Here is a 21,567-nt window from a genome sequence, read left to right on the forward strand (position 1 = left end):
AAACACAACACATAAGATACAATTATTCAACATAATAACACGATCATTCAACAAATTTGGACAACATCAACTCAAATTAGCAGAAATCGAACATAAATGCCCAATTAATTGCAAAAAGGTAACCTAATTGCAAAAAAACCCCAATTTAATTACCCCAAGAATCCTAATTCCTAAATTGGCGACAAACACTAATTTATGAAGTAAATGATTCTTACCTTAGATGCAAATTGAGAGTCTGAACTTTAGTAGATAACTTCTTCACACAGTACCAGTTCAAATTTGGGGAAATTTGGGTGAAATTTGGAGCAAAATTTGTGAATTTAAGTTGGAGAATTTATAAACAAGAGAAATCGGGGAGGAAAACAGTCAAAAGAGTCATATTAGCCGGTAATAGCCGTTATGTGGGACCCACAACCGTATATTTCATCGGAAATTCAAAAAAGGAGGTAATTTGAAATGTTTTTTTTTTTAATTTAATGGGTGATTATTTAAAATAAATTTTTTAATGGGTGGTAATTTCAAAACAGAACCCTTTTTGAGTGGTAATTTACAAATTTTCCTTTTTATTTTTATTTTTTCCTTTACTTTTAAAATGTAACCCACTATTTAAAAATAAAAAATACTTCGTAAATTAACTATTATTTTTTTTGAAGGCTCGTAAATTAACTATTCAATGAACCATACATACACAATATTTTAACTCAACAACCTAAAACTATATGTCAATCAAAGTGTTACATAAATAAAATAAATAGAGTATAATAGTAGCTGTATTTTGTTTTTCCAGATGAAAAAATAGTTGTTATGTCTTATGTTTGTTTTAACATAGTTGTCAATTTGTCATAATCCAACATAAATGTTAGAGTGAGCCAAGTGAGGTACCCCAAAATCCAAATAATCCAACTAATAATAGCAAAATATAAAATTAAAAAAAAAAAAAAAAAAAAAAAGCCAATCAAGAAATCCCGTTGCATGCACGGAGTCAAGGACAATGGAGGAGAGAGAAATTACTACTTGTAAGATTTGCATTCTTTCTTTCTTTTTTTTTTTTTTTTTTTTTTTTTTTTTTTTTGGTAATAAAACTCAATCTAAATTAGTGTGAACTACAAATCAACATCACAAAAAAGAAAGGTTGACCTTGTTTTCCAGTTTGATTAGAACTAAAAATTTCTACCATCGAAATCTCTGGTCTTTTTTTTTTCTAGCTCTCCCCAAAAATTTCTCCCTCCAATCAACTTCATAATAAAATCTTAAAGATAAAAATTAGGTAAAGTAGAAGGAAAAGTTTCTATTAATTTATCATATCCTTTCAAACTTTCTCTTCTCTTTTTCTGCTTAATTTCCTCCTTAATTTTCAGCTTTACCCTTCTTTTCATTGATTAATCAAAACCCAATTTCTTGGATTCCAAAAAATAATTCCCATATATAAAAAAGTTCCAATTTTTTTTTGGTGGGGTTTTAATATTGAATTTTTCTGAGCTGGTTTATTGAAATTTGGGTTGAATTTTATCTGGGTAATTTCTGTTCAAGTTTTTTTTTTTTTTTTTTTATTCACTTTTTTAATTTTTTCTGAGTACCCAGCTTAAAGTTTAGAGATTTTTTGCTGCTGGAAGTTTGATTAAGGTTAAATTTCGTTATGTGAAAACAAGTTTTTTTGTTTTAATAGGAAAATGGGTACAAAAATTGAAGAAAATCCACAGATTTCATTGGCTCAGTCTGAGGAAGAACAGGTCAGCACAAAATCTTCAAGGTATTTTATGATCCATCTTGTATTGATTCAACTTCTATTAATTTATTTCCTAGTTTAGTATTGGTTTCATAAAGTGTATGCTTAATTATTGATATTGTGATTATTAATGAATTAGTGAAAATATGGAATTATCTAATGGCATACAAGACAATGAAAAATCTGGGGAAGATCCTAATCCGCAAAAATTGGATGAGGGTACCGGGTCATCGGTACCGGTTGAAGGGGCTTCGGATAATAATTCGGGTGGTGTTGATGGCTCAGATGGTCCATTGAATGGACAACTAGAGAATAATTTGGATTCAGGTATTATTTTTGCCTTGAATTTGATTTATAAATTTGTGCGTTCCACATATTTTGTACTAGTTAGTTATATCAAGGGAACACATGTAGTTTCTTTGTAGAATTGTAGGTAAGGAGGCATGTGGGGTGAGCTAGAAATTAAATGATAACTATATTGATGGTCTAGTAGTTTGAGGAAGGGTCAATAGTGACTATATGTCATGTGTCATGTGATAGAATGGTGATTGATTTCGTGGTTGATGTGAAAAAGTTGATGGCATGAAGCTTGGATGGTTGTGAATGATCGTTAGTAAACATCCTTAACAAGAGTATTACTCATGTCTGTACTGCTGTACATGATCGCTTTGCAACCTCATGCCTGTAGCTAATATGTACTAGTTGTCGGGGATATGTATTAATGAATCGAGGGGTCAATTGAATTGACAAAAGGATACTTGGGTTCAGGTGCTGTTAGTGCTTTGAAATTGATTATTATATGTCAACTATCAATTGCACATGGGATCTGTTGTGCACTTGCGCTTCTGTGTTATACTACTTTCAGTTAGATTTATACACTGGGATACAAGAACATACTACTTTCAGTTAGATTTATATATTGGGATACAAGAACATACGTGGTTTCTTGGAACAATAAAGTTGTGCTCAGTAGTCAGAACAGTAGCCCAAAATAAGCAGAAACTTATGTTTCCTTAAGTTGGTGTAATAATTTGTGGGAGGTCAGTTGATGATGTTGCGGGTGATTTATTAATTTGATGAAAAAGTGGCATACTTCAGCAGTTGTTAGTGCCTGTACATGAGCGTAGGATTATTTGTCTCTACATGATCTGTCTGCTGCTCGTTTTCTTTTAGCTGAACAAAGGATTTTCTTATGGAACAAGCTGTAGATTATTTGCCCTCTTTGTTTAATTTTTATTAGAAATTTAGTGTTAGTGTCATTTTCCCACTACTTCAAATTGGTTCATTTAGAAGTAAGGAATCTAAATGTACTTGTATTTTCAAGTGCCAAAGTTAAATAAATAGCTTTAGAAAGAATATATTGCCATCTTTCTTTCTCTTTTGGTTCTATGTTTTTCTCTCTCTGGGAATGGGGGAGTTTCTGCTACATATTAATAGAGAATTAAAGTAGGGAGGGCCGAGGGGATCCATTTTTCTGATATTTTTTCTTTTATTTTCTGTTGCACTGTTTCCTTAGTGCATTGGTTTCATAATGCATAATGGTTTGTTTTATGTGATGTAAATAGTGAAATTAATTGATCTAGGTCTTGCTAATTTCCTGTAGTAACATAGATACATTTTTGGGTGATTTTAAGGGGATAAATAAGGAAAAATAAATAAAAATTCAGGTACTTGAAAGCAAAACAAAAAAGCATTGTGAAAGCTGGTGACAAATTATTCTCATACTTTGCACTATACTTGGTATACAAACAATGGCTTCAATCAAACTATAGAGCATATTAAGCTAGGAACAGTTGAGGTCAATTTGAGCTGATATGTCAAAGTACCTAGGATTGTGAATATCATATATGTAGTACTTTAGATCTCATAAAAAAAGATTTTTTAGATCTGCTTGTTTTTGGAAACCACATATCAGAACAGATTGCTTTGTTCTTATCTGTTTCATTTCATTCTTTTTTCAACACGCTCTTACTTATGTCATTTCAGATTCTCCAGAACTTGCTTCTGTCAATGATTCTGTAAAAGACATTAAGGCTCCCTCTGTTGGAGATGTTGCCACAAATGGCAAGGCTGCTGGGGCTGCAGTTGGAGGTGGAACTCCTGATAGTCCCTCCAACGTTACTGCTGAGTATGACTTAAACAGAATTCTTATTGATACAGCAGCACCATTTGAATCTGTGAAAGAAGCAGTTTCTAAGTTTGGAGGCATTGTTGACTGGAAAGCTCATAAAGTTCAGACTGTGGAGGTTAATATAGCTGATTTTCTGTTTTTAGTTTGGTTTAGTACTTTGTAGACCAGTACTTTGCCTTAAGTCCTGAACATGAGATATTGTTAACATATTGGTTTCTCGTTATTTAGAAGTTCTGCTTATGTATGTGCAGAGGCGCAAAATCATAGAACAAGAGCTTACAAAGGTACAGCAAGAGATCCCCCTGTACAAGGAGCAGTCCGAGATGGCTGAGAAGTCAAAGATCCAGATACTGAAGGACTTGGAAAACATTAAGAGACTTGTTGAGGAACTTAAGTTGAATCTGGAAAGGGCACAGACAGAAGAGTGTCAGGCAAAGCAAGATTCTGAACTTGCCCAGCTAAGAGTTGTAGAGATGGAACAAGGTATTGCCCACGAAGCTAGTGTGGCAGCCAAGCAACAGCTTGAGGTGGCTAAAGCTCGACATGCTGCTGCAATTGCTGACCTTAAATCCGTTAAGGAAGAGCTGCAATCGCTGCAAAAAGAACATGCTTCTTTATTGACTGAGAAAGAAGAAGCTGTGAAGAAAGCTGAAGAGGCTGTCTCTGCATCTAAAGAGATTGAGAAGACTGTGGAGGAGTATACCATAGAGCTGATTACTACGAAGGAAACCCTAGAGTCTGCACATGCTGCTCATCTGGAGGCGGAGGAACAAAGGATTGGAGCAGCTATGGCCAAGGACCAAGATAGTCTCACTTGGGACAAAGAATTGAAACAGGCAGAAGAAGATCTGGAGAAACTAAACCAGCAAATTGAGTCGGCTAAGGAACTGAAAACTAACTTGAACTCAGCATCCAAACTTCTTGCTGATTTAAAAGCTGAACTAGCAGCATACATGGAGTCAAAAGTAAGTCAAGAAATTAGTGATGGTGACAATACACCAGCTCAAGTGAACAAAACTCATGCCGATATGCAAGTAGCAGTTGCTGCTGCAACTAAGGAACTTGAAGATGTAAAGCTCAATATTGAAAAAGCAAATGATGAAGTAAACTGCCTTAAGGTGGCCGCCACTTCATTAAAGTCAGAGCTTGAGAAAGAAAAGTTGGAACTAGCCAACCTAAGACAGAGAGAAGGCATGGCTTCAATTGCAGTTGCATCTCTTGAGGCCGAGTTGGAGAAAATCAAGTCAGAAATAGCTGTGGTTCAGATGAGAGAGAAGGAAGCTAGAGAGAAAATGGCTGAGTTGCCCAAGCAACTGCAGCATGCTTCTGAAGAGGCAGATGTGGCTAAATCCGCTGTTAGTTTGGCTCGTGAAGAATTGAAGAGAGCAAAGGAGGATGCTGACCAAGCTAAAGCTGGAGCAAATACCATGGATAGCCGATTGCTTGCTGCTCGGAAGGAGATGGAGGCTTCCAAAGCTTCAGAGGAGCTAGCCCTTGCAGCAATCAAGGCTCTCCAAGAGAGTGAATCAACCAAAACTAATGTTGAAGACAATGACTCACCTAACGGGGTAACACTTTCTGTAGAAGAGTACTACGACTTGAGCAAACGGGCTCATGAGGCAGAGGAGCAAGCCAACTTGAAGGTAGCTGCTGCAATGTCTCAAATTGAGGTAGCCAAAGAATCTGAATTGAAATCCTTGGCCCAATTGGAAGAAGCAAATCAAGAGGTAGAAGAAAGAAAGGAAGCTCTGAGAATCGCTTTGGAAAGAGCCGAGAAGGCCAAGGAAGGGAAATTGGGTGTAGAACAGGAGTTAAGGAAGTGGAGGGCTGAGAGTGAACAAAGGCGTAAAGCAGAATTAGGCCTAGGTGCAGCTAATAGCCCTAGAAAGAGTGTCGAGAATGGACCGGAATTGAAGGGAATCAAAATTGAGAAGGTAGTTGATTCGTCATCCCCTCCTTTCCAATATGGACAAGGACTTGGTCTGAAGAATGTAGAGCAGATAGCCCAGTCTAAAGCTACCAGTAGCACTTCCCCGGACCCAGGAAGTCCTAAGGAAAACTTAAAAAGTCCAAAGGGTATGTTTGGGCTGAGTAACACATTGAAGAAAAAGCGTAGGTTTTTGTTTCCAAGGATCCTTATGTTCTTTACTAAGAGAAAATCTTCTCAGAATCAGAAGACATCATAAGCTCCTGGATCAGTGGTTTGTCATTGTCAGCTGCTGCATTTTTCTTCCTTCTTTCCGTAAAGTCTTCTTCTGAAGCGGCATCAACAGTTTCTATGCTGTACATGGTTATCAATTATGTATCTACACTTTTATACTTCTCTTTTTTGCTTGGTATATTTAAGCTTTACATTCATTCTTATGTACATGTTTATCGAACGACTGAGGGGCTTTCAAGGCACTAAAGAAGCCTGTTTTTGGAGCTTGTTATAGTAAAGATTCAAAGGAGATGGAATGCCATGTATAGATGATAAGGAGTTGGGTTTTCTTTGATTGATAATCTGAGTTCAGTTAAAGAGTGTATCTTTTATTCTATATAAAATCTCGGCATTTTAGAAAAAAAAATCTTTTTATGTACTTCTTGCATCTTTTGCTCATAATTACACATAAATATAGGAGCTTTCAAGTTAAATCGAAAGGTCTATGGACTAATATGGCATTTTATACATAACATTTGAATGCTGGTTCATTTTTTTGGTATGCCTCTCCATTGTTGGCCTCACATCTTTGTATCTTAGAGAGCAATAGTTAATTTTGAGATTTCAGATGACAAAATGAACAAGTCCATTGGATTGACCTTGAAAAATGGATAGCCTGGCTAGTTCATGCACTAGTTAATTTTTAGATCAAGCTTGCTGAACTCAAATGTTGGAGACTTGTAACTTAATTTAAAGTTAAGTAGCCTGCGTCATAAGGATATTACTAAGAATTTTCCTAGCTTGGTATGACTTATGATATATATATATATATATATATATATACACACACACTACCTCCGCTTCTTATTACTTGCAACACTTTCCAAAAATGGATGCTTCACATTACTCGCAACAAAATTTTTTCTTTCCTATTTTAGTAAGTTTTACCCTACAAATTGACATATTTACCCTTATTTTATTTTTTTAAAACCAACTTATTACTACTAATCTGTTTTATTTACAATTAACCTTAGATTAATTTATTTAACCATTCCCACCATATTTACCCAATTTATTTAAAACTTTACAAATTCTCAACTACTTCCTTCAATGAATCAACATTTAATTGAAGTTGGGTGTGGTTGAACGAATTGAATTCTGGAATTGAATGTTCTAGAAATTAAACCCAACCCTAGTTCTTCATATACCCATCTCTCTCTCTCTATCTTTCTCTCTCTCTCCCAACGCTCTGTCTCTCTTTCTTATTCTACTCTGTTTTCTCCTTTCTCTCTCCTCAATTCTTCGTATTCTTCTCTGTCTGTCTCTTTTTCTCTGTAAAAATGGCTTCCTCTGATGAAGAGAACCCAGATCTGATGGGCTACGAGTCCCTTTCTGCTGCTACTAAAAGATCCAACCCTCGTCCTTCTTTTGCTACCACCTACATCCCCCGTCGGGGATCTGGTGTGATGAAACCCCTTCGCCGCGCTTCTGTTATTGCTCGGCGAAAAATAAGGGGTGCTAAATTGGCCGAGTTTTCAAGAGATGAGGAGGAGAAAGTAAAGCTTGCTTTTGGATCTAAAAGGCCCGCTCCTACTACCACCGTTGTTGATCCGGACCCTGTACCTATCTTCGTGGTTCTTCCTGTAGAAAAACCTGCCGGAGATGCTGTCTCCGTCGCCGTTGTACCTGCTGCTGGGGTTCCAGACACCGGATTTGAGACTGGGGAGTCTGAACCCGTTGAATTAACTGCTGAGGAGGTTCTCCTCCCACCTGAGTCCCACCCCATGCTGGCTGTGGTGGAAGATGCCCCTACTTCTGGTGCTAAGCGCATACGGTCTGGGCTACCTGCTGGTTTGGAGCTTGATGATGTCTACTCGGCTTATCACCAGATCTACTATCCCCAGTTCTCCAACCCCCATAACTAAATGGGCAGCGTAATCTCTTAAACCCTAAAGTAATTTTTTTTTGGCAATTAATTTAATTGTTTTAGTTAATTGCATCAACTTGTGGGTGATAATTGGTTATGTATGTTGTTTGAGTCCTTTTTTGTGATATGATAGTTGGTTGGACTTCAATTGTTATACTCCTGTTTTACTTGGTTTGAATGCAATATTTGGTTTGGATTGTTGATTAATTTGGCTGTGTTGGTTAATTTGGAATGTTGGTTGTGTTGGTTAATTTGGATTGTTGGCTGTGTTGGTGAATTTGGATATTTGGCTTTGTTGGTTAATTTGGATTGTTGCCTGTGTTGGTTAACTTGGATTGTTGGGTGTGTTGGTTAATTTGGATATTTGGCTTTGTTGGTTAATTTGGATTGTTGCCTGTGTTGGTTAACTTGGATTGTTGGCTGTGTTGGTTAATTTGGATTGTTGGCTGTGTTGGTTAATTTGGATTATTGGCTGTGTTGGTTAATTAACTTGTTGGCTGTGTTGGTTAATTTGGATGTGTTGGATGTGTTGGCTCTTGGGGTAGTTGGATGTGTTGGTTCATTGGGGGTTGTTAAGTGTGTTGGATCATTAGAGTAGTTGTCTCTGTTGGTTATTCACTTACTTGCCTGTGTTGTCTTTGTTGGTTGAATCTGTACTTGGTTGTGCTATAGTTGTTGATGCCTGATTTGTATATGTATGTGTACTGGCATATGAGTCCCCCTCTAGGCCCCTTAGATGCAATGAGTCCCAAATTGTGTATTGCATCAGTGACACTTAGTTCTCCAAATGATGAAGGGACTCAACTGATAGCTCAATTGTAGTTGCTGCATTTCATTGATTCTGCTGCCTCTGTTTTCCTGCCTCTGTTTTACTAGTTATTGCACTGTCTTTGTGGGTTGATTTTGATGTCCCTTATATTGAGTACCTGAGTCCCAAAAATAAAGGCCCTATAACGCAATGAGTCCCCCCATATACAGTGCAATTCAATTTTTTAAATCCATATGATGAAGGGACTCAGCTGAGAGCTAGTTGATACATGTGGAAGCTCTAGTGACTTCTCTTAGAGGTTGTTGTTGAGGTACCCATTATCTACTATGCTTTGATGACATAAAATCCTATCTGATGGACTTTAAACAAAAGTAATCTTGATTTACATAGTTACAAATGGTCTTTGTTACTTACAAAAGTTTACTTTGATCAAGTTTTCCTTAGTACAAGACTGCCATTAAATATGAACTTGTTATTTACCAAAATACACATAACCAAAACTTAAACTAAAACAAAAAAAAATAAAGTTTAGGGATGAGTGGTTATGTGTGGCAGTCTTTGTGTCCCAAAAGCTTGAGTTAAGAGTCCCCTGTTGCTTAATCTGCATCCACTTCCATGTTAGCTTCTTGTTGATGGTTGCTGGTTGTTTGAACTTCAATTGTGTTCAAGTAGTTAACTACACTGTTTAGAAGATCCCTGTCCACTTCTAACAAGTCTGGTAGTAGACCTAGACAATCCAAATGCCTTTTTTCATATGTGGAGGGACATAGTTGTTCCCTCCCATCTTCTCCAGAATTTTAAGCATGCAACTTTGTAGTGTTATCCAAGTGTACTTGTTGACAGTTGGATCAAATGAATTCCATGCCTCATCCACCTTTACAATTAGCTCATCTAGGTTCTTAGGGAATGACTGATATTGAATTGATCGAATCACCCTAAATAAATCTAAGTCTGAAACATTTAAATCTAGACTCTGAGCTGGTTGATACACAAATTGGATGTTAAACCCATATGCTTGACATGCTTCTTGAAACTCAGGATCATTAGGCACTTGATGGGGTCTTGCATTGTCCCATTGAATTGTAACATTCTTAGGTAGCTGTGCAGGCCACTTTTCATACAATGCTGGCAGTACATGATTGAGTAACATTTCCCTTATAGCATCTCTGTTCAGAGACTGTATTGCCTTTGTTTCCAATGTGCCTTTGTCCCTATTTTTGCTCTTCTTCTTTGCCATCTCATATTTCACAAAAGGGATTAACCCATATTTCCCATCATGCAACATATTCTTGTGTTCATCATATAAAGGCTTTCCAACCATGCCCATGAATATTGCCTTGAGTTTGAATCTCTTTGACTGCTGTGCTCTATAAGGGTTCTCTTCATTAGGCAGCAAGTAAAATGTTCTGGTTTCAGGGTTAAAAAAAAACCATTTCTCATCTATGTGAATTGTGTATTGCATGTCAATGAAAGTAGGGTCCCCTAAGGATGGAGCAGGGTTCACCCAGCTTAGAACCCACTTCATTCTGGCAACTTTGTGATTTTCTGACAGTGTTGGATGATTGTTTGCTGTATGTGTTCTAAGCCTACCCTTTTTCCTTAATCTATGAATGGTTGAAGGGGACACATGAAGGGCAGCAGCATAGCTCCTTTCAGTGGTCCTCTTATATAGAGGCACTGAAGTTAACCATTCATCAGTGTACTCTTTTGGTTTTGGCCCAACAACACCTGTTTTTTTTGTTCTAACATCAATGACATTTCCTTCAAGCAAGTGTCTTTTAATTACCTGGAACCACCTGGTTGTAGTGGATCTGTGAACATTGTGTTTTTTTGCTAAGTTGGACAAAAATCCCTTTGGCAAAGAGTCCCCTTCCATGTTCAGCATAATTTCATCAACTAGATGCCTCTTTTCAACCATAGTCATTTCTCTACTTGCTCTTGTAATTACTTGTGCTTCTTGTTGATGTGCATCATGTTCTTCACCATCCTCTTCCTGCACATCATCATCATCTGCATCATATGCATTGTCTTCACTGGAGTTGTTGCCTTGTTGCTGTTGTGAATCTGCTCCTGAGTAGAAGTATTCATGGAGTCCCTCATTGTAAAACTCTGTCTGCTGCTGTTCTTGTGCATAAAGATGATGCATGTGAGAGAAATCATCATCAAAGAAATCATCCATGAGTCCTTTTTTTCAGATTAGCTGAAGGTGATGATATGGCGGCTGTGGCTTTTTTTTGCGGTCTTCAATGGAGCCTGATTTCTGTACATATGATGCTGCTGATGGAATTAACACAACTTTTGGAAATTAGGATTAATTTGATTATGTAGGAAGATGTAATTTGTAGGGCTGTATTTTGCTAACTAATTGTTGGTGTTTTAACAATACTGTGATACTGAAATTATCCCCCCCCCAACCCACTTATCCCATTCTCAAAACAGTTTGCTTAAAAAAAATGGGGTTAGTTGGATGGGAGACCTATTTATAATTAGGTCTTTTTGTTTGAAATCAATGACAAATTTGAATTTGGGGAAAAGTTTGAATTTTCGTGGAAAGGGGAAGGAGGGAAAAATAAGGAGCCAAAAAATTTGGAGCCTTTTGGAATAAATCAGAAAAAAAGAGTGGGAAATCCCCACTCTATAAGATTCCCTCCCTCACTTTCTCTCTCCTGCACATGGACCACTTCCCTATCCCTCCCTTTTAACTCCCCTAATACTTTACCCCTCCCCTTAATTAATCCCCCTTCAATCTTTTGCCTCGGCCTCCGCATTCTTGTACTTTGTTGCGAGTAATAAGAAGCGGAGGTAGTATATATAATAACTTCAATCAAATAAAAATATTTTAAAAATTGTTAATCTATAAAATGTATATTATCTTGAATATTTAATTGTTAATCTATAAAATGTATTTCTGGTTTTCTAATAATGAAGGATTTTTATTGATTAATACGGAGTACAAGATTACCAACTTCGAAGTCATTCAATAAAACAAGCCTCTCTTTCCTCTCTTCTCTCTCTATAACCCTAGCCTCCATTGTTGAATTTTGAAGGGGCTTCCATCGGATTTACCAGTGGAAAGCCCCAATCGTAGTTTCTTTTGTGCCTTTTCTCTTGCTTTAGGTTTATAATAATTCTTCCTCTTCTAGGAGGAATATTTCTCGCTGTTTTTCTTCCTCTTTAGGAGAATTTGGCTCCTTCAAAAGACCGGGTTTTTCTTCTCTCTTTTGAGGGAGGATTTGCTTTTTTTATTTCATGTATTGCTATAGAGTTGTTTCATGGGTAAAATTTTGTGCGGTATTGAAAAAGAGATTAATATTTTGACAACCATCGAACGAATCAGACGGAAATTTTCTGCACGGCTACAACAGATCGATAGACCCCCTCGCCGAAGAAGGCTGTAAATCACAGGGATATGAAAGAGAGTATGAAAAATGTACGATTTGCAACAACGATCGTAGTTTTGATTACAGAATGTTTTTATTTGATTAAATTATCATGTATTTGTTAGATCTAAATCTCTTTGTAGATGCCGTATGACTTATTTATGAATCAATTTTATTTCAAAAAAAAAATAATGAAGGATTTTAATTAAATTTTAAATTCATAACTTGTAAGCAAATAATAAAATAGAAATACTCTACATTAACATATCACATCTATAATAATACAATAGCATAATTAGATATTTAAATGTATACACAATCTATTAACATATACGAAGTACAAACTTATACTAATTGTAAAATATATATATATATATATATATTTTTTCTGTAAATATCCGAATTGCTCGGGCAAAGAACTAGTCTATACCCATCTATCTAGATATATACTATATACTAAAATAATCACCGGATATAACAATTGGCATAATTTTGTGAAAATTTTCCCTCCAAAATGATGTATACCTTTTTATATAATTTTATTTTATATATAACTATTTTAGAACCCGTGCGATGCACGGTTTATATAAAACCTATTTTTAATTTGTACATTTTAATAATAAATCGCTATTATAAATGAATATAAATAAGAATTACGTACATTTGTAATTTAAAATCTTTTATTTTCATCAAAACTATGATATAGTATCCGTTCGACGTCGTCTAATTCATAGTTCAATATAGAAGATCGTTTATTAGTGTGTTATTAAAAATTGTTTCAATTTCCTTCAATAAATTGATAGGTTTTAATTGTTCGATAAAAGCTTTTAATATTTACATTTAAAAAATGTTAAATAGGATAACTCTAAAATTTAAATTAAAAAAATGACATTATCATTGCATTTAGGCGGAAAATTTTTTATTAAGAGAATGACACGTGGGCAGTGATGATATCATCATATTCTGTTTTAGTAATAGTTAATATATTCATTTAATTTCAATTAACTATCATTTTTAAATCTTATTATAATGAATAACAAATAAATCAAAGAACACCAATACTACATAAAATCGCCATAAACATTAATACTATGCATAAACACATAAATTTGCTGATATTAACTCAATTACTTGAGTCATAGGTGATCCAATAAAACACATAAACATAATAAACCTAAATTTATACCAAAAAAAAAAAACATCCATTAATTAAATTAAACACATAAATATAAAACAAAAATCAAAAGTTGTAACCAAAATACATTGATAAGATAGGAAGATGTACTGGGTATATGATGAAATACAAACCCAACCTCAAAAAATCTTCAATTCATCTTCCCTTTACATCTCCAACCCTTTTTGAACCTTGAGATTGATAAAAGAAGATAAAATTTACTATCGTAGTGTAATAATTAAATTACTATTTGATAATTTAATTAGTATTTGAATCATAACATCATTATATATCTTAAAAAAAAAAAAGGTTTCAAACCCTGAGTCATATAGATTGCAACTATGGTTGATGATACATCATCTAACATCCAATCAATTAGAGTGAATATTATGTTAGTCAAGTAAGTAAATAGTAAGGTTATGTTATTTTATCAAATAGTAAAAAATCTAAATTGAAGAATTATCCCCCACTTGATAAGGATATCTCAATCCGTTGGAAAATATTATGTTTCCACCGAGTTTGAAGAATTTGATGATATCCTAATAAAAAAGTATTTTTAAATTAAGTTAAATAAGTGAAAGTATGCACGAAATATTATTAGTAAAATCAAAATTAAAATTTGTTAGTACATATCTAACGGTCGTAAAAGGTCAAGGCAGATTGCAGAGAAACTTTTCTAAATTTTAAACGACAAGCCTCATCGAAATGGGCTTGTACAAAGGGTCGAGACAACAACATAGTCTCGTCAGCACATTCAATATGGAAAAGTATATCTTCGTTTTTAATATTATTATTTTAAATCAATTTTATTTAACTAATTTTTAACCAATGATAAATGAATTTATTATTCAAAATTATTAATAAAAAGATTAAAAATATTTATATAAACCTTTCATAATGATTTTAGAATCCTAAAAACAAATTCATGTTATATTATATATTATACATATATTGCACATATATATTACTATATCTATTACTTCCTCCGTTTTTAAATACTTGCTTCACTTTTCTTTTCCGGCCGTTTTTAAATACTTGCTCCATTTCCTTTTATGGAAATCTTTTACAATATTTAATTCATTTCTCATACTTAGGCCCTGTTTGATTCACCTTAATTTTGCTGAACTGGACTTATTTTTACTGAACTGAACTTATTTTTACTGAACTGAACTTAATTTTACTGAACTGAAATTACTTTTACTGAACTTAAATTATTTTTACTGAACTGAAATTATTTTTACTGATTTTCTATTATAATTCTTCTTTAAGAAAACTTAATTTTAGTGAACTGAACTTATTTTTACTGAAATGAAATTATTTTTAGTGAACAGAAATTAATTTTACTGAACTGAACTTATTTTTACTGAACTGAAATTATTTTTACTTAATATAATTTTTTTAAGGTGAAAAGAACATAGCCTTAGTGGACCCAACATAATACTCTCTCTCCTCCTCTTCTTCCACTACTTTTGCTTTTTACAATTTTTTATTTTCTCAACTACCCCACTACCTCCATATTTAATTACTTTCTCCAATTTCTCCTAAAACTCCGCGCATGAAGAAATGGAGCAAGTATTTTAAAATGGAGGGAGTACTTATTATTTGTAACAACGGGTTATTATATGTGAGATAAAATATTCCGTTGTTGCAATAATAAGAACGAATGTAGTATATACAAAGTAGCCACCAAAGCAACGTTCTCCCACATATAAATCCGTGTGTAGTGCACTAACAACTCCCTCAATTCCAAATTATTTTCCCATTTGTATTTCATCGCATATCACTTTAATGTTCACATTAGCCGGACCAACATATTTAGCAGCATTTGGATACATTTGCCCTAGCCAAATTTTTTGGCTTGGTCTGCTGATTGCAAAGGAAAAATAAAATCAAATCCTGAGTTTTAAAATTACTAATAGTCTCTATTAGAGTTCAACATTTCAAGATTAATTAACAATTAAAAAAATTACAATTTCATGAGAAAAAAAAAATCAAGAATTCTCACCTCTAGCGCAGCCACTGTCGGCAACTATTACAGACTATGGATAGGCGGATAAATTGGCCTTTAAACTTTGAATGATTATTGCAAAATCTTGAAGGGCTTTTTATGTTGTGAGACACTGATATACCTGATGATTAGTCATTGTCGATTCAATTGTCCCTACCGATATGGAATCACCGTAGATTTTGAGCAAAATAAACATGTGTAGACACCCATTTGTGTCTCCCCAAAACCAAACCCAGTGATGTGTACCTTTCATGTCGAATCATAATCGAATGAGGTGAAAGTATGGAAAGTCTAGCGTTGCGGATAGTTTTAATTTCTTTTCTATTCTCTCTGTTTTTGAAAATTTATTTTAAGAAAACAACCAATCCAGTTTGGTTGGTCCATGATATGAGTCCAATATTATTGTAGTTGGATGGGGCTTGACAAGAGCTTTCCAACAATATATTATAAGCCCATTTCCGATGAATATTGAGGAAATTATGGTCAAATTACTAAACTGGGCTCGGTTTGAGCCTTATATGCGGCCCAATGATCTAGGGGAGGGCATAATATGATTTATCATTCCTAATGCAATTAAGAATGTTTTTAGTCTTCTAGATTCTTCTAGAAGGTTCTTTTCATTACTAATTCAATTAGCATTGATAAATTGACTTTTGTTGACTTTTCAGAGTTTTAATTAAAATCAAAGAGCATTTTTGAGGAAAAGATACGATTTTATCTTCCTGTAAGGCAAAATTTATCTATTGATTGCATGTTAGTTAGAAAGCGCACATGAATACGATCAGAATAAAGTAGAGGCATATTATTAGGGCAGGTTCAATCTCTTTTAGGTTGGATTTGTACCTTCATCCCCAAACTACCAGTCATGGTTCCAGACCTATTGGAGTTAACAATCTCTTGGATCGTTAAGGGGTGTAACCCTCACCTCGTGAACGGTTTACAAGTTCCTAAAACTTGTTGGCGACTCTTTTGCTCTATCTTCTTCCCTTTTGGACGTCACCGTATTTTAGTGTATGATCACAGTGGGGTTCAAGCTAGGGGATTAACGCTTGAAATTATTCCCTACAGTTTTGGCGACTCCACTGGGGAGGATTTCTATTTTAATTCCTGAATTTGTTTCGGCAATGATTTAGAATGAGTGGATGAGACTCGAAATGTTCTAAGTATTTCATGTGCATAATTTTGATTTTACACGTAGGAAATTTGAGAAATATCTTTCACAACTAGGACCTGAATTACACTGCCCGAAACTAGAAAATTTTATCGAGCACAGAAAGCTACTGAGGCATGTGGGAAGTAGCGCCAGGGGCCAGAGCATTGGCGCCAGACTTTTAGCCGTAGCGCCAGACGCCAGCATTGGCGCCAGGCGCTACAGTTAAAAACTGGCGCCAGTCTCTGTTTGCTGGCGCCAACCTCCCCCAATATCGAGCCAGAAATATGCGTTCTAATTTCGACCAGTTTTTTGTATTGTTTGCTCGATCCTACTTCCCGATTGAATTTTTTCTCACTTTTCTGAAACCCATATGTGTTCTACATATGGACATAACCCTCTGGGAATTCATGCTCCATCTACTTGATTGAACGCTTTGTGCAACAAAGGGTACAACCGAGAATGTTGAATTCACTAAACCATGGAAGCGAGTTTTTTCTAAAGGTCGTTGTGTCCCATCCACTCGCGCCAACCCTTCACGGTTAGGCTTCCGCGTAGTGCATCCGGACAATTAACCATGGACCCTCTATTGACTAAACCATATCTCGAACTTTAGAGAACTAGAGCCATGGTTAGGTTGCAAACTCATTGCATCATATTGTGCCTACTTGACTAATTGTGCATTATTTGTTGTGCATATATTCTATGTTTCTCTTAACCGTCTATTTGACTTGTGTTGAGATTAAATAAATTAATGACTAAATGAAATTTGCCTAATTAATGAATTAATTAATTAATTAATTTGAGTCAATAAAGTCTAATATTTTAATCAGAATTGACCTAGTACGACTTTAGGCATACCCCAGCTGATTAATAACACCGAAAGCAGTCCCAGATTGAAGCTCCAGCATTGGCGCGAAAATCTGAGCTGTAGCGCCACTCTATGGAGTGTGGCGCCTGGCGACAGCTCTGTTGTCTGGCGCTACACTACACAGTGCAGCGCCAGTCCTGTCGTTTGGCCGACAGTTCGGATTATTGGTCGAGTCATTAATTGAGTCTAGTCACATAGTCTAGCCACATGGTCATGACACGAGTCTTAATATGTCACCTACACTCACTAGTCTTAGCACACACTTTGTACATACTCTTTTCACACCATGGCCATGTCTTGGGTTCATGCATGAGTCGGTCTTTTCTGTCATTTGAGTTGGGGGGTACATTCTATTCCTAATTCTTCATATCCCTCCATCTACATCATTTTTCCTTCATATTTTATTCCATTTTTCTTCATTTCCTCCATCCATTGCATGTTGAATAAAATTTAAGTCAAATAATTAACAATGTATATCACTAAATTCCTTTTCCACAGTACTTGGTCGAGGAGAGAAAGGTGATTAATTAAGGACAACACCTTTGTTCAGGTCTCGCTTTTTGATAAACCGATTTGTTAAAAGAGGAAGGCTGAAAAGATAATGGCAAGTCAAGAAGAAGTCAATGAGCTTAGGAACCAATTGGTTACCGTGACTGAGACACTGAAGTTACTCACACTCAAGATCAATGGTCTTGTGAAGCAACAACAGATGGACCTCATGCAAGAAAGTTTGAGCAAGCTAGTGAGTGACTATAAATTTCAGGGCATGAGTTCACAAGAAGTCTCGCTGGACAAGGAACTTCTTCCACATAACTTCAACGCCACTAACATCCCTAAATTCAAGGCAACAGATAGCCCTTATTTCCATCTAAGAGCTTTTGAAACCATAATTTAATGAGCATTAAGGGTATCGATAAGAAGGTTTTCCCCTCTCTGTTCCCACTATCTCTCAAAACCGTTTGTCAACAATGGTCCTTTTCTCTCGAGAAAGAAAAAACCTCTTCTTGGGAGTCGATAACAAACGCTTTAATAGATAGATATAAGTGCAACATCCAAGACAAAACAGACCACATACAACTTGAATGTTAAAAGAAAACGAAGGGTTCACTTCTTTCTTCAATAAATGGAAGGAAACTTCCGCTAATATGGTCAAGGCTCCTACCGAAAAAGAATTTGTGATGATGTTTATCAAGAATCTCCAAGGGAAGTATTCAAGGCACTTAAAGTACCAAAACAATTTGAATACTTTCAAGGCTGTGTATAACATAGGCATTGACATTGAAGATGACCTTCTGAAAGAAAATGGTGCGAGAGGAAAGAAGAACGACCATCCTTCTTCTTCCTCTCCCATTAATGAAGTACATGCCACAAACACCTCTAAACCACGAATCCAAAGGTCAAAAAGGATGTTCACTCCACTTGGTATGAGTTATGAAACAACTTTCGAGAAGCTACACCACAAAGGACTAGTCATGCCCATAGGGCCCATCAAAGATCCAGTTCTAGAAGCCAGGCCACCTAAGTGGGACCCTAATAAGCACTGTAAATATCATCAAGGAAAGGGTCACGACACTGAAGAGTGTTGGAAACTCAAAGAAGCTATTCAAGATCTGATCGATAACAACGAAACTTCTAAGATTCTAGCCATCGAAGAAGATCAAACATCCTTCGATCCATCACTTCTTATCACACCTGTAGAAGAGCCCATGATTGAGACAACTTATATGACCTCTCTTGATGAAGTGGCCATAATTGAGGAGGATGAAAATGTTTTCTTAGATAATACCAAGGAAGACTCGTTAAGTATAAAAGAGGACGTTCGAAAACTGCAAGATGTCATTGTCATGCTCTTGAATGTGGTAGAAGGATTAGCAAATCGGGTAATGGCCATCGAAATAAATTCTCGTCAAGGGTTTAATGAAGAACTCAATGCTTCTAAGCCACAGGCAAAACGGACCATTGAAGAATACACACCAATAGGAATGACTTACAATGAAGCTTCTGACTGTCTTCACGATCAAGGTCAAGGTCCTCCACCTGAAAAATGTTTTCCAAATTGGGATCCAAATTCCTATTGTCGACACCATAGAGGTCGCGGTAACACTATCGAAAAGTGCCTCGCCCTCAAGGATCGTGTTCAAGACTTCATTGATTCAAGTCTCCTTCATGTTCCTTCGAGCGACAAGAAGGCCAAGACTAGTAACAATAGTAACAGTGGATGTAAAGGGAAGAAGAACGACTATCCTTCTTCTTCTGGAAACACCTACTCTAGTAATAGTGTTGGTAATTTCGACCTTAGTGAGATCCTAGCCATGGGTAATCGAAAGCAGCCGAAAAAGGAATTTACCCCTATTGTAATTAGCTACGATGAGGCTTTCGATCGACTCCATGCCTAGGGAATCATTACTCCCATTGGACCTATTCAAGATCCCCCACTTAAGAAAAGATTGCCTAGTTGGAATCCAAACGAACACTACAAGTACCACCAAGGTAGGGGTCATGCTACTGAGAGCTGTTGGAAGCTAAAGGAGGATATCCAACATTTGATTGATAATAACAAGCTTCCCATACCTCCAATTAACAAGAAGAGCGAGTGATGATAAAGCAAACAACACAAGACAAGAGGCGAGCTTCAACGACAAGATTTCGTGACCTCTTTTTTCTATTTCTTTTTTATTTACCCTTTCCCCAATAAGTCTATCATAGGCACCTTTTTATTCTCCTTAGATTTATTTTTTAGGATCATTATATATTTTCTGTTAATGAAAATGAGCATTTATTTCCTTATATACGATCATTTCATTATATTGCATTAAAAAAAAAACCATGTCGAATTAAGCACAAGGTGTACCAATGATTTAAGGCACCTCTTATAGCCACATCATATCTCCTTTCACCTTTCAAATATGCAATCCTTTCTTCATAAACCACTTTGAGCCTCGTCTAACGATATACCTTTCTTTTTTCAACCTACATTTACTTAACCTTGGGATGGGATGGTGTGTAACTTGTGCAATTCTAAAAAAGAGCTTGAGCAAATTCAAATGATTAAAATAGCAAAAATAAGCAAAAATAAATAAATAAAGTGTACAAAAGGGCAAGTGTTCCAATATCTTTGATAAGAACACGTCTCAGATTGCGTCTCTTATCGAGTGCTTGGTACCGTGCCTGAGAAACATGAATGCCAAGTGAGTGATAGACCGCATGATCGAGATTGCCCACACTTATAAAAATGAAATTAAAATAAAGAGCTAAACAAGAGTAGAAACTCAAGCATAAAAATATAAAGACTCAAAAGCAAGGTTGCACACCTTGGGGGCTTGTCTAGGGTCTTGAGCCTTTATCCCCTTCTTCTATAAACTTTAGCCTAACCACGTTACAAACCTCAAAATACCTTTTTGAGGTATACACACTTGTGCGAGGTTCGGTTAGAGCTACGTTCGGCCTGATTCCTAACGAATACGTAGGCAACCTCACAAAGGGGTGCGTCCGTAATAAAAATGCATTCATATTCATATTCACACACTTACACCATGATCATATCAAGGGATCTCCTATGCTCATCCCTATTCACTTAGAGCTAGACTTAGGGGATTGATCCCTACATCATTAGCTTACCTAGCCTAAGAGTCACCACCATTTGATTCTTTTAAAAATAATATTTTTCCACACACTTAGCTCTTGCGGCCTAGCTTTAGTGTCACTATCACACACATCACAGATACATGACCAAATATACTTCCCTTAGGAACCCTTTGTCATGAAATCTTAACATAATGCTGAAGCATGCCTTGTCATATCAACATCACTCATCAATTATAATTGTCATTGCATCACGAAGTATGAAGTACTTAGCCTCCGTGCCTAAGTTACCCAAATACTTTCATCATGGAGTCAACAGTTGAGATAGCCTAGGATGGGTTATTCCTTGCACCTTGAGAGATAGTATCAAAAAGAATTTGACTAAGCTCATTTAACATGCACCTTCAAAAACTTTGCTTCTTTCTTTTTTGCATCTTTCTTTTTTGGGAGAAAGTCGGTACCCTCCACAAAAATGACGGAAATTTTTTTCTTTTTTGCATTTTCGAGTTGCACGATCACATTACTATGCACACACGGGTCATGAGTCACACGTGTCATTTCACTTCGAGTCGAGTCAACCTCGAGTCAGTCGATCACATCGAGTCAAGTTTATACCTTGAGTCGTGTTAAGTTATTAAGTCAAGCAACATTAAACCTTAGGTCAACCCTAAAATAATTAAGCCTTACGTCAACCCTAAGATGGTTAAAG

At 35.9% G+C, this 21,567-nt stretch overlaps 2 protein-coding genes across 5 annotated transcripts; one reads left to right on the forward strand and one right to left on the reverse strand.

Moving 5' to 3' along the window:
* The first annotated feature begins 921 nt into the window (after positions 1-921).
* Positions 922-6,394, forward strand: LOC110720166 (protein WEAK CHLOROPLAST MOVEMENT UNDER BLUE LIGHT 1-like). Of its 4 annotated transcripts, none has more exons than XM_021899178.1 (5): positions 922-1,016; positions 1,667-1,750; positions 1,866-2,053; positions 3,713-3,972; positions 4,109-6,394. In XM_021899178.1, exons 1-5 carry the CDS (start codon positions 973-975, stop codon positions 6,041-6,043), a joined length of 2,511 nt encoding a protein of 836 aa, XP_021754870.1. In that variant the 5' UTR covers positions 922-972; the 3' UTR covers positions 6,044-6,394. The 4 variants fall into 4 exon arrangements, with proteins under 4 accessions (XP_021754870.1, XP_021754873.1, XP_021754872.1 ...); XM_021899181.1 differs by lacking the exon at positions 922-1,016 and adding an exon at positions 1,043-1,267; XM_021899180.1 differs by lacking the exon at positions 922-1,016 and adding an exon at positions 1,044-1,514.
* A 3,026-nt stretch (positions 6,395-9,420) lies between these two features.
* Positions 9,421-10,872, reverse strand: LOC110720230. Its single transcript, XM_021899236.1, has one exon. The coding sequence runs from the start codon at positions 10,870-10,872 to the stop codon at positions 9,421-9,423; it is 1,452 nt and encodes a 483-aa protein (XP_021754928.1).
* Between the last annotated feature and the right edge of the window lie 10,695 nt (positions 10,873-21,567).

Source organism: Chenopodium quinoa, unplaced genomic scaffold, assembly GCF_001683475.1.
Source record: "Chenopodium quinoa cultivar QQ74 unplaced genomic scaffold, ASM168347v1, whole genome shotgun sequence".
NCBI classification, from domain to species: domain Eukaryota; kingdom Viridiplantae; phylum Streptophyta; class Magnoliopsida; order Caryophyllales; family Amaranthaceae; genus Chenopodium; species Chenopodium quinoa.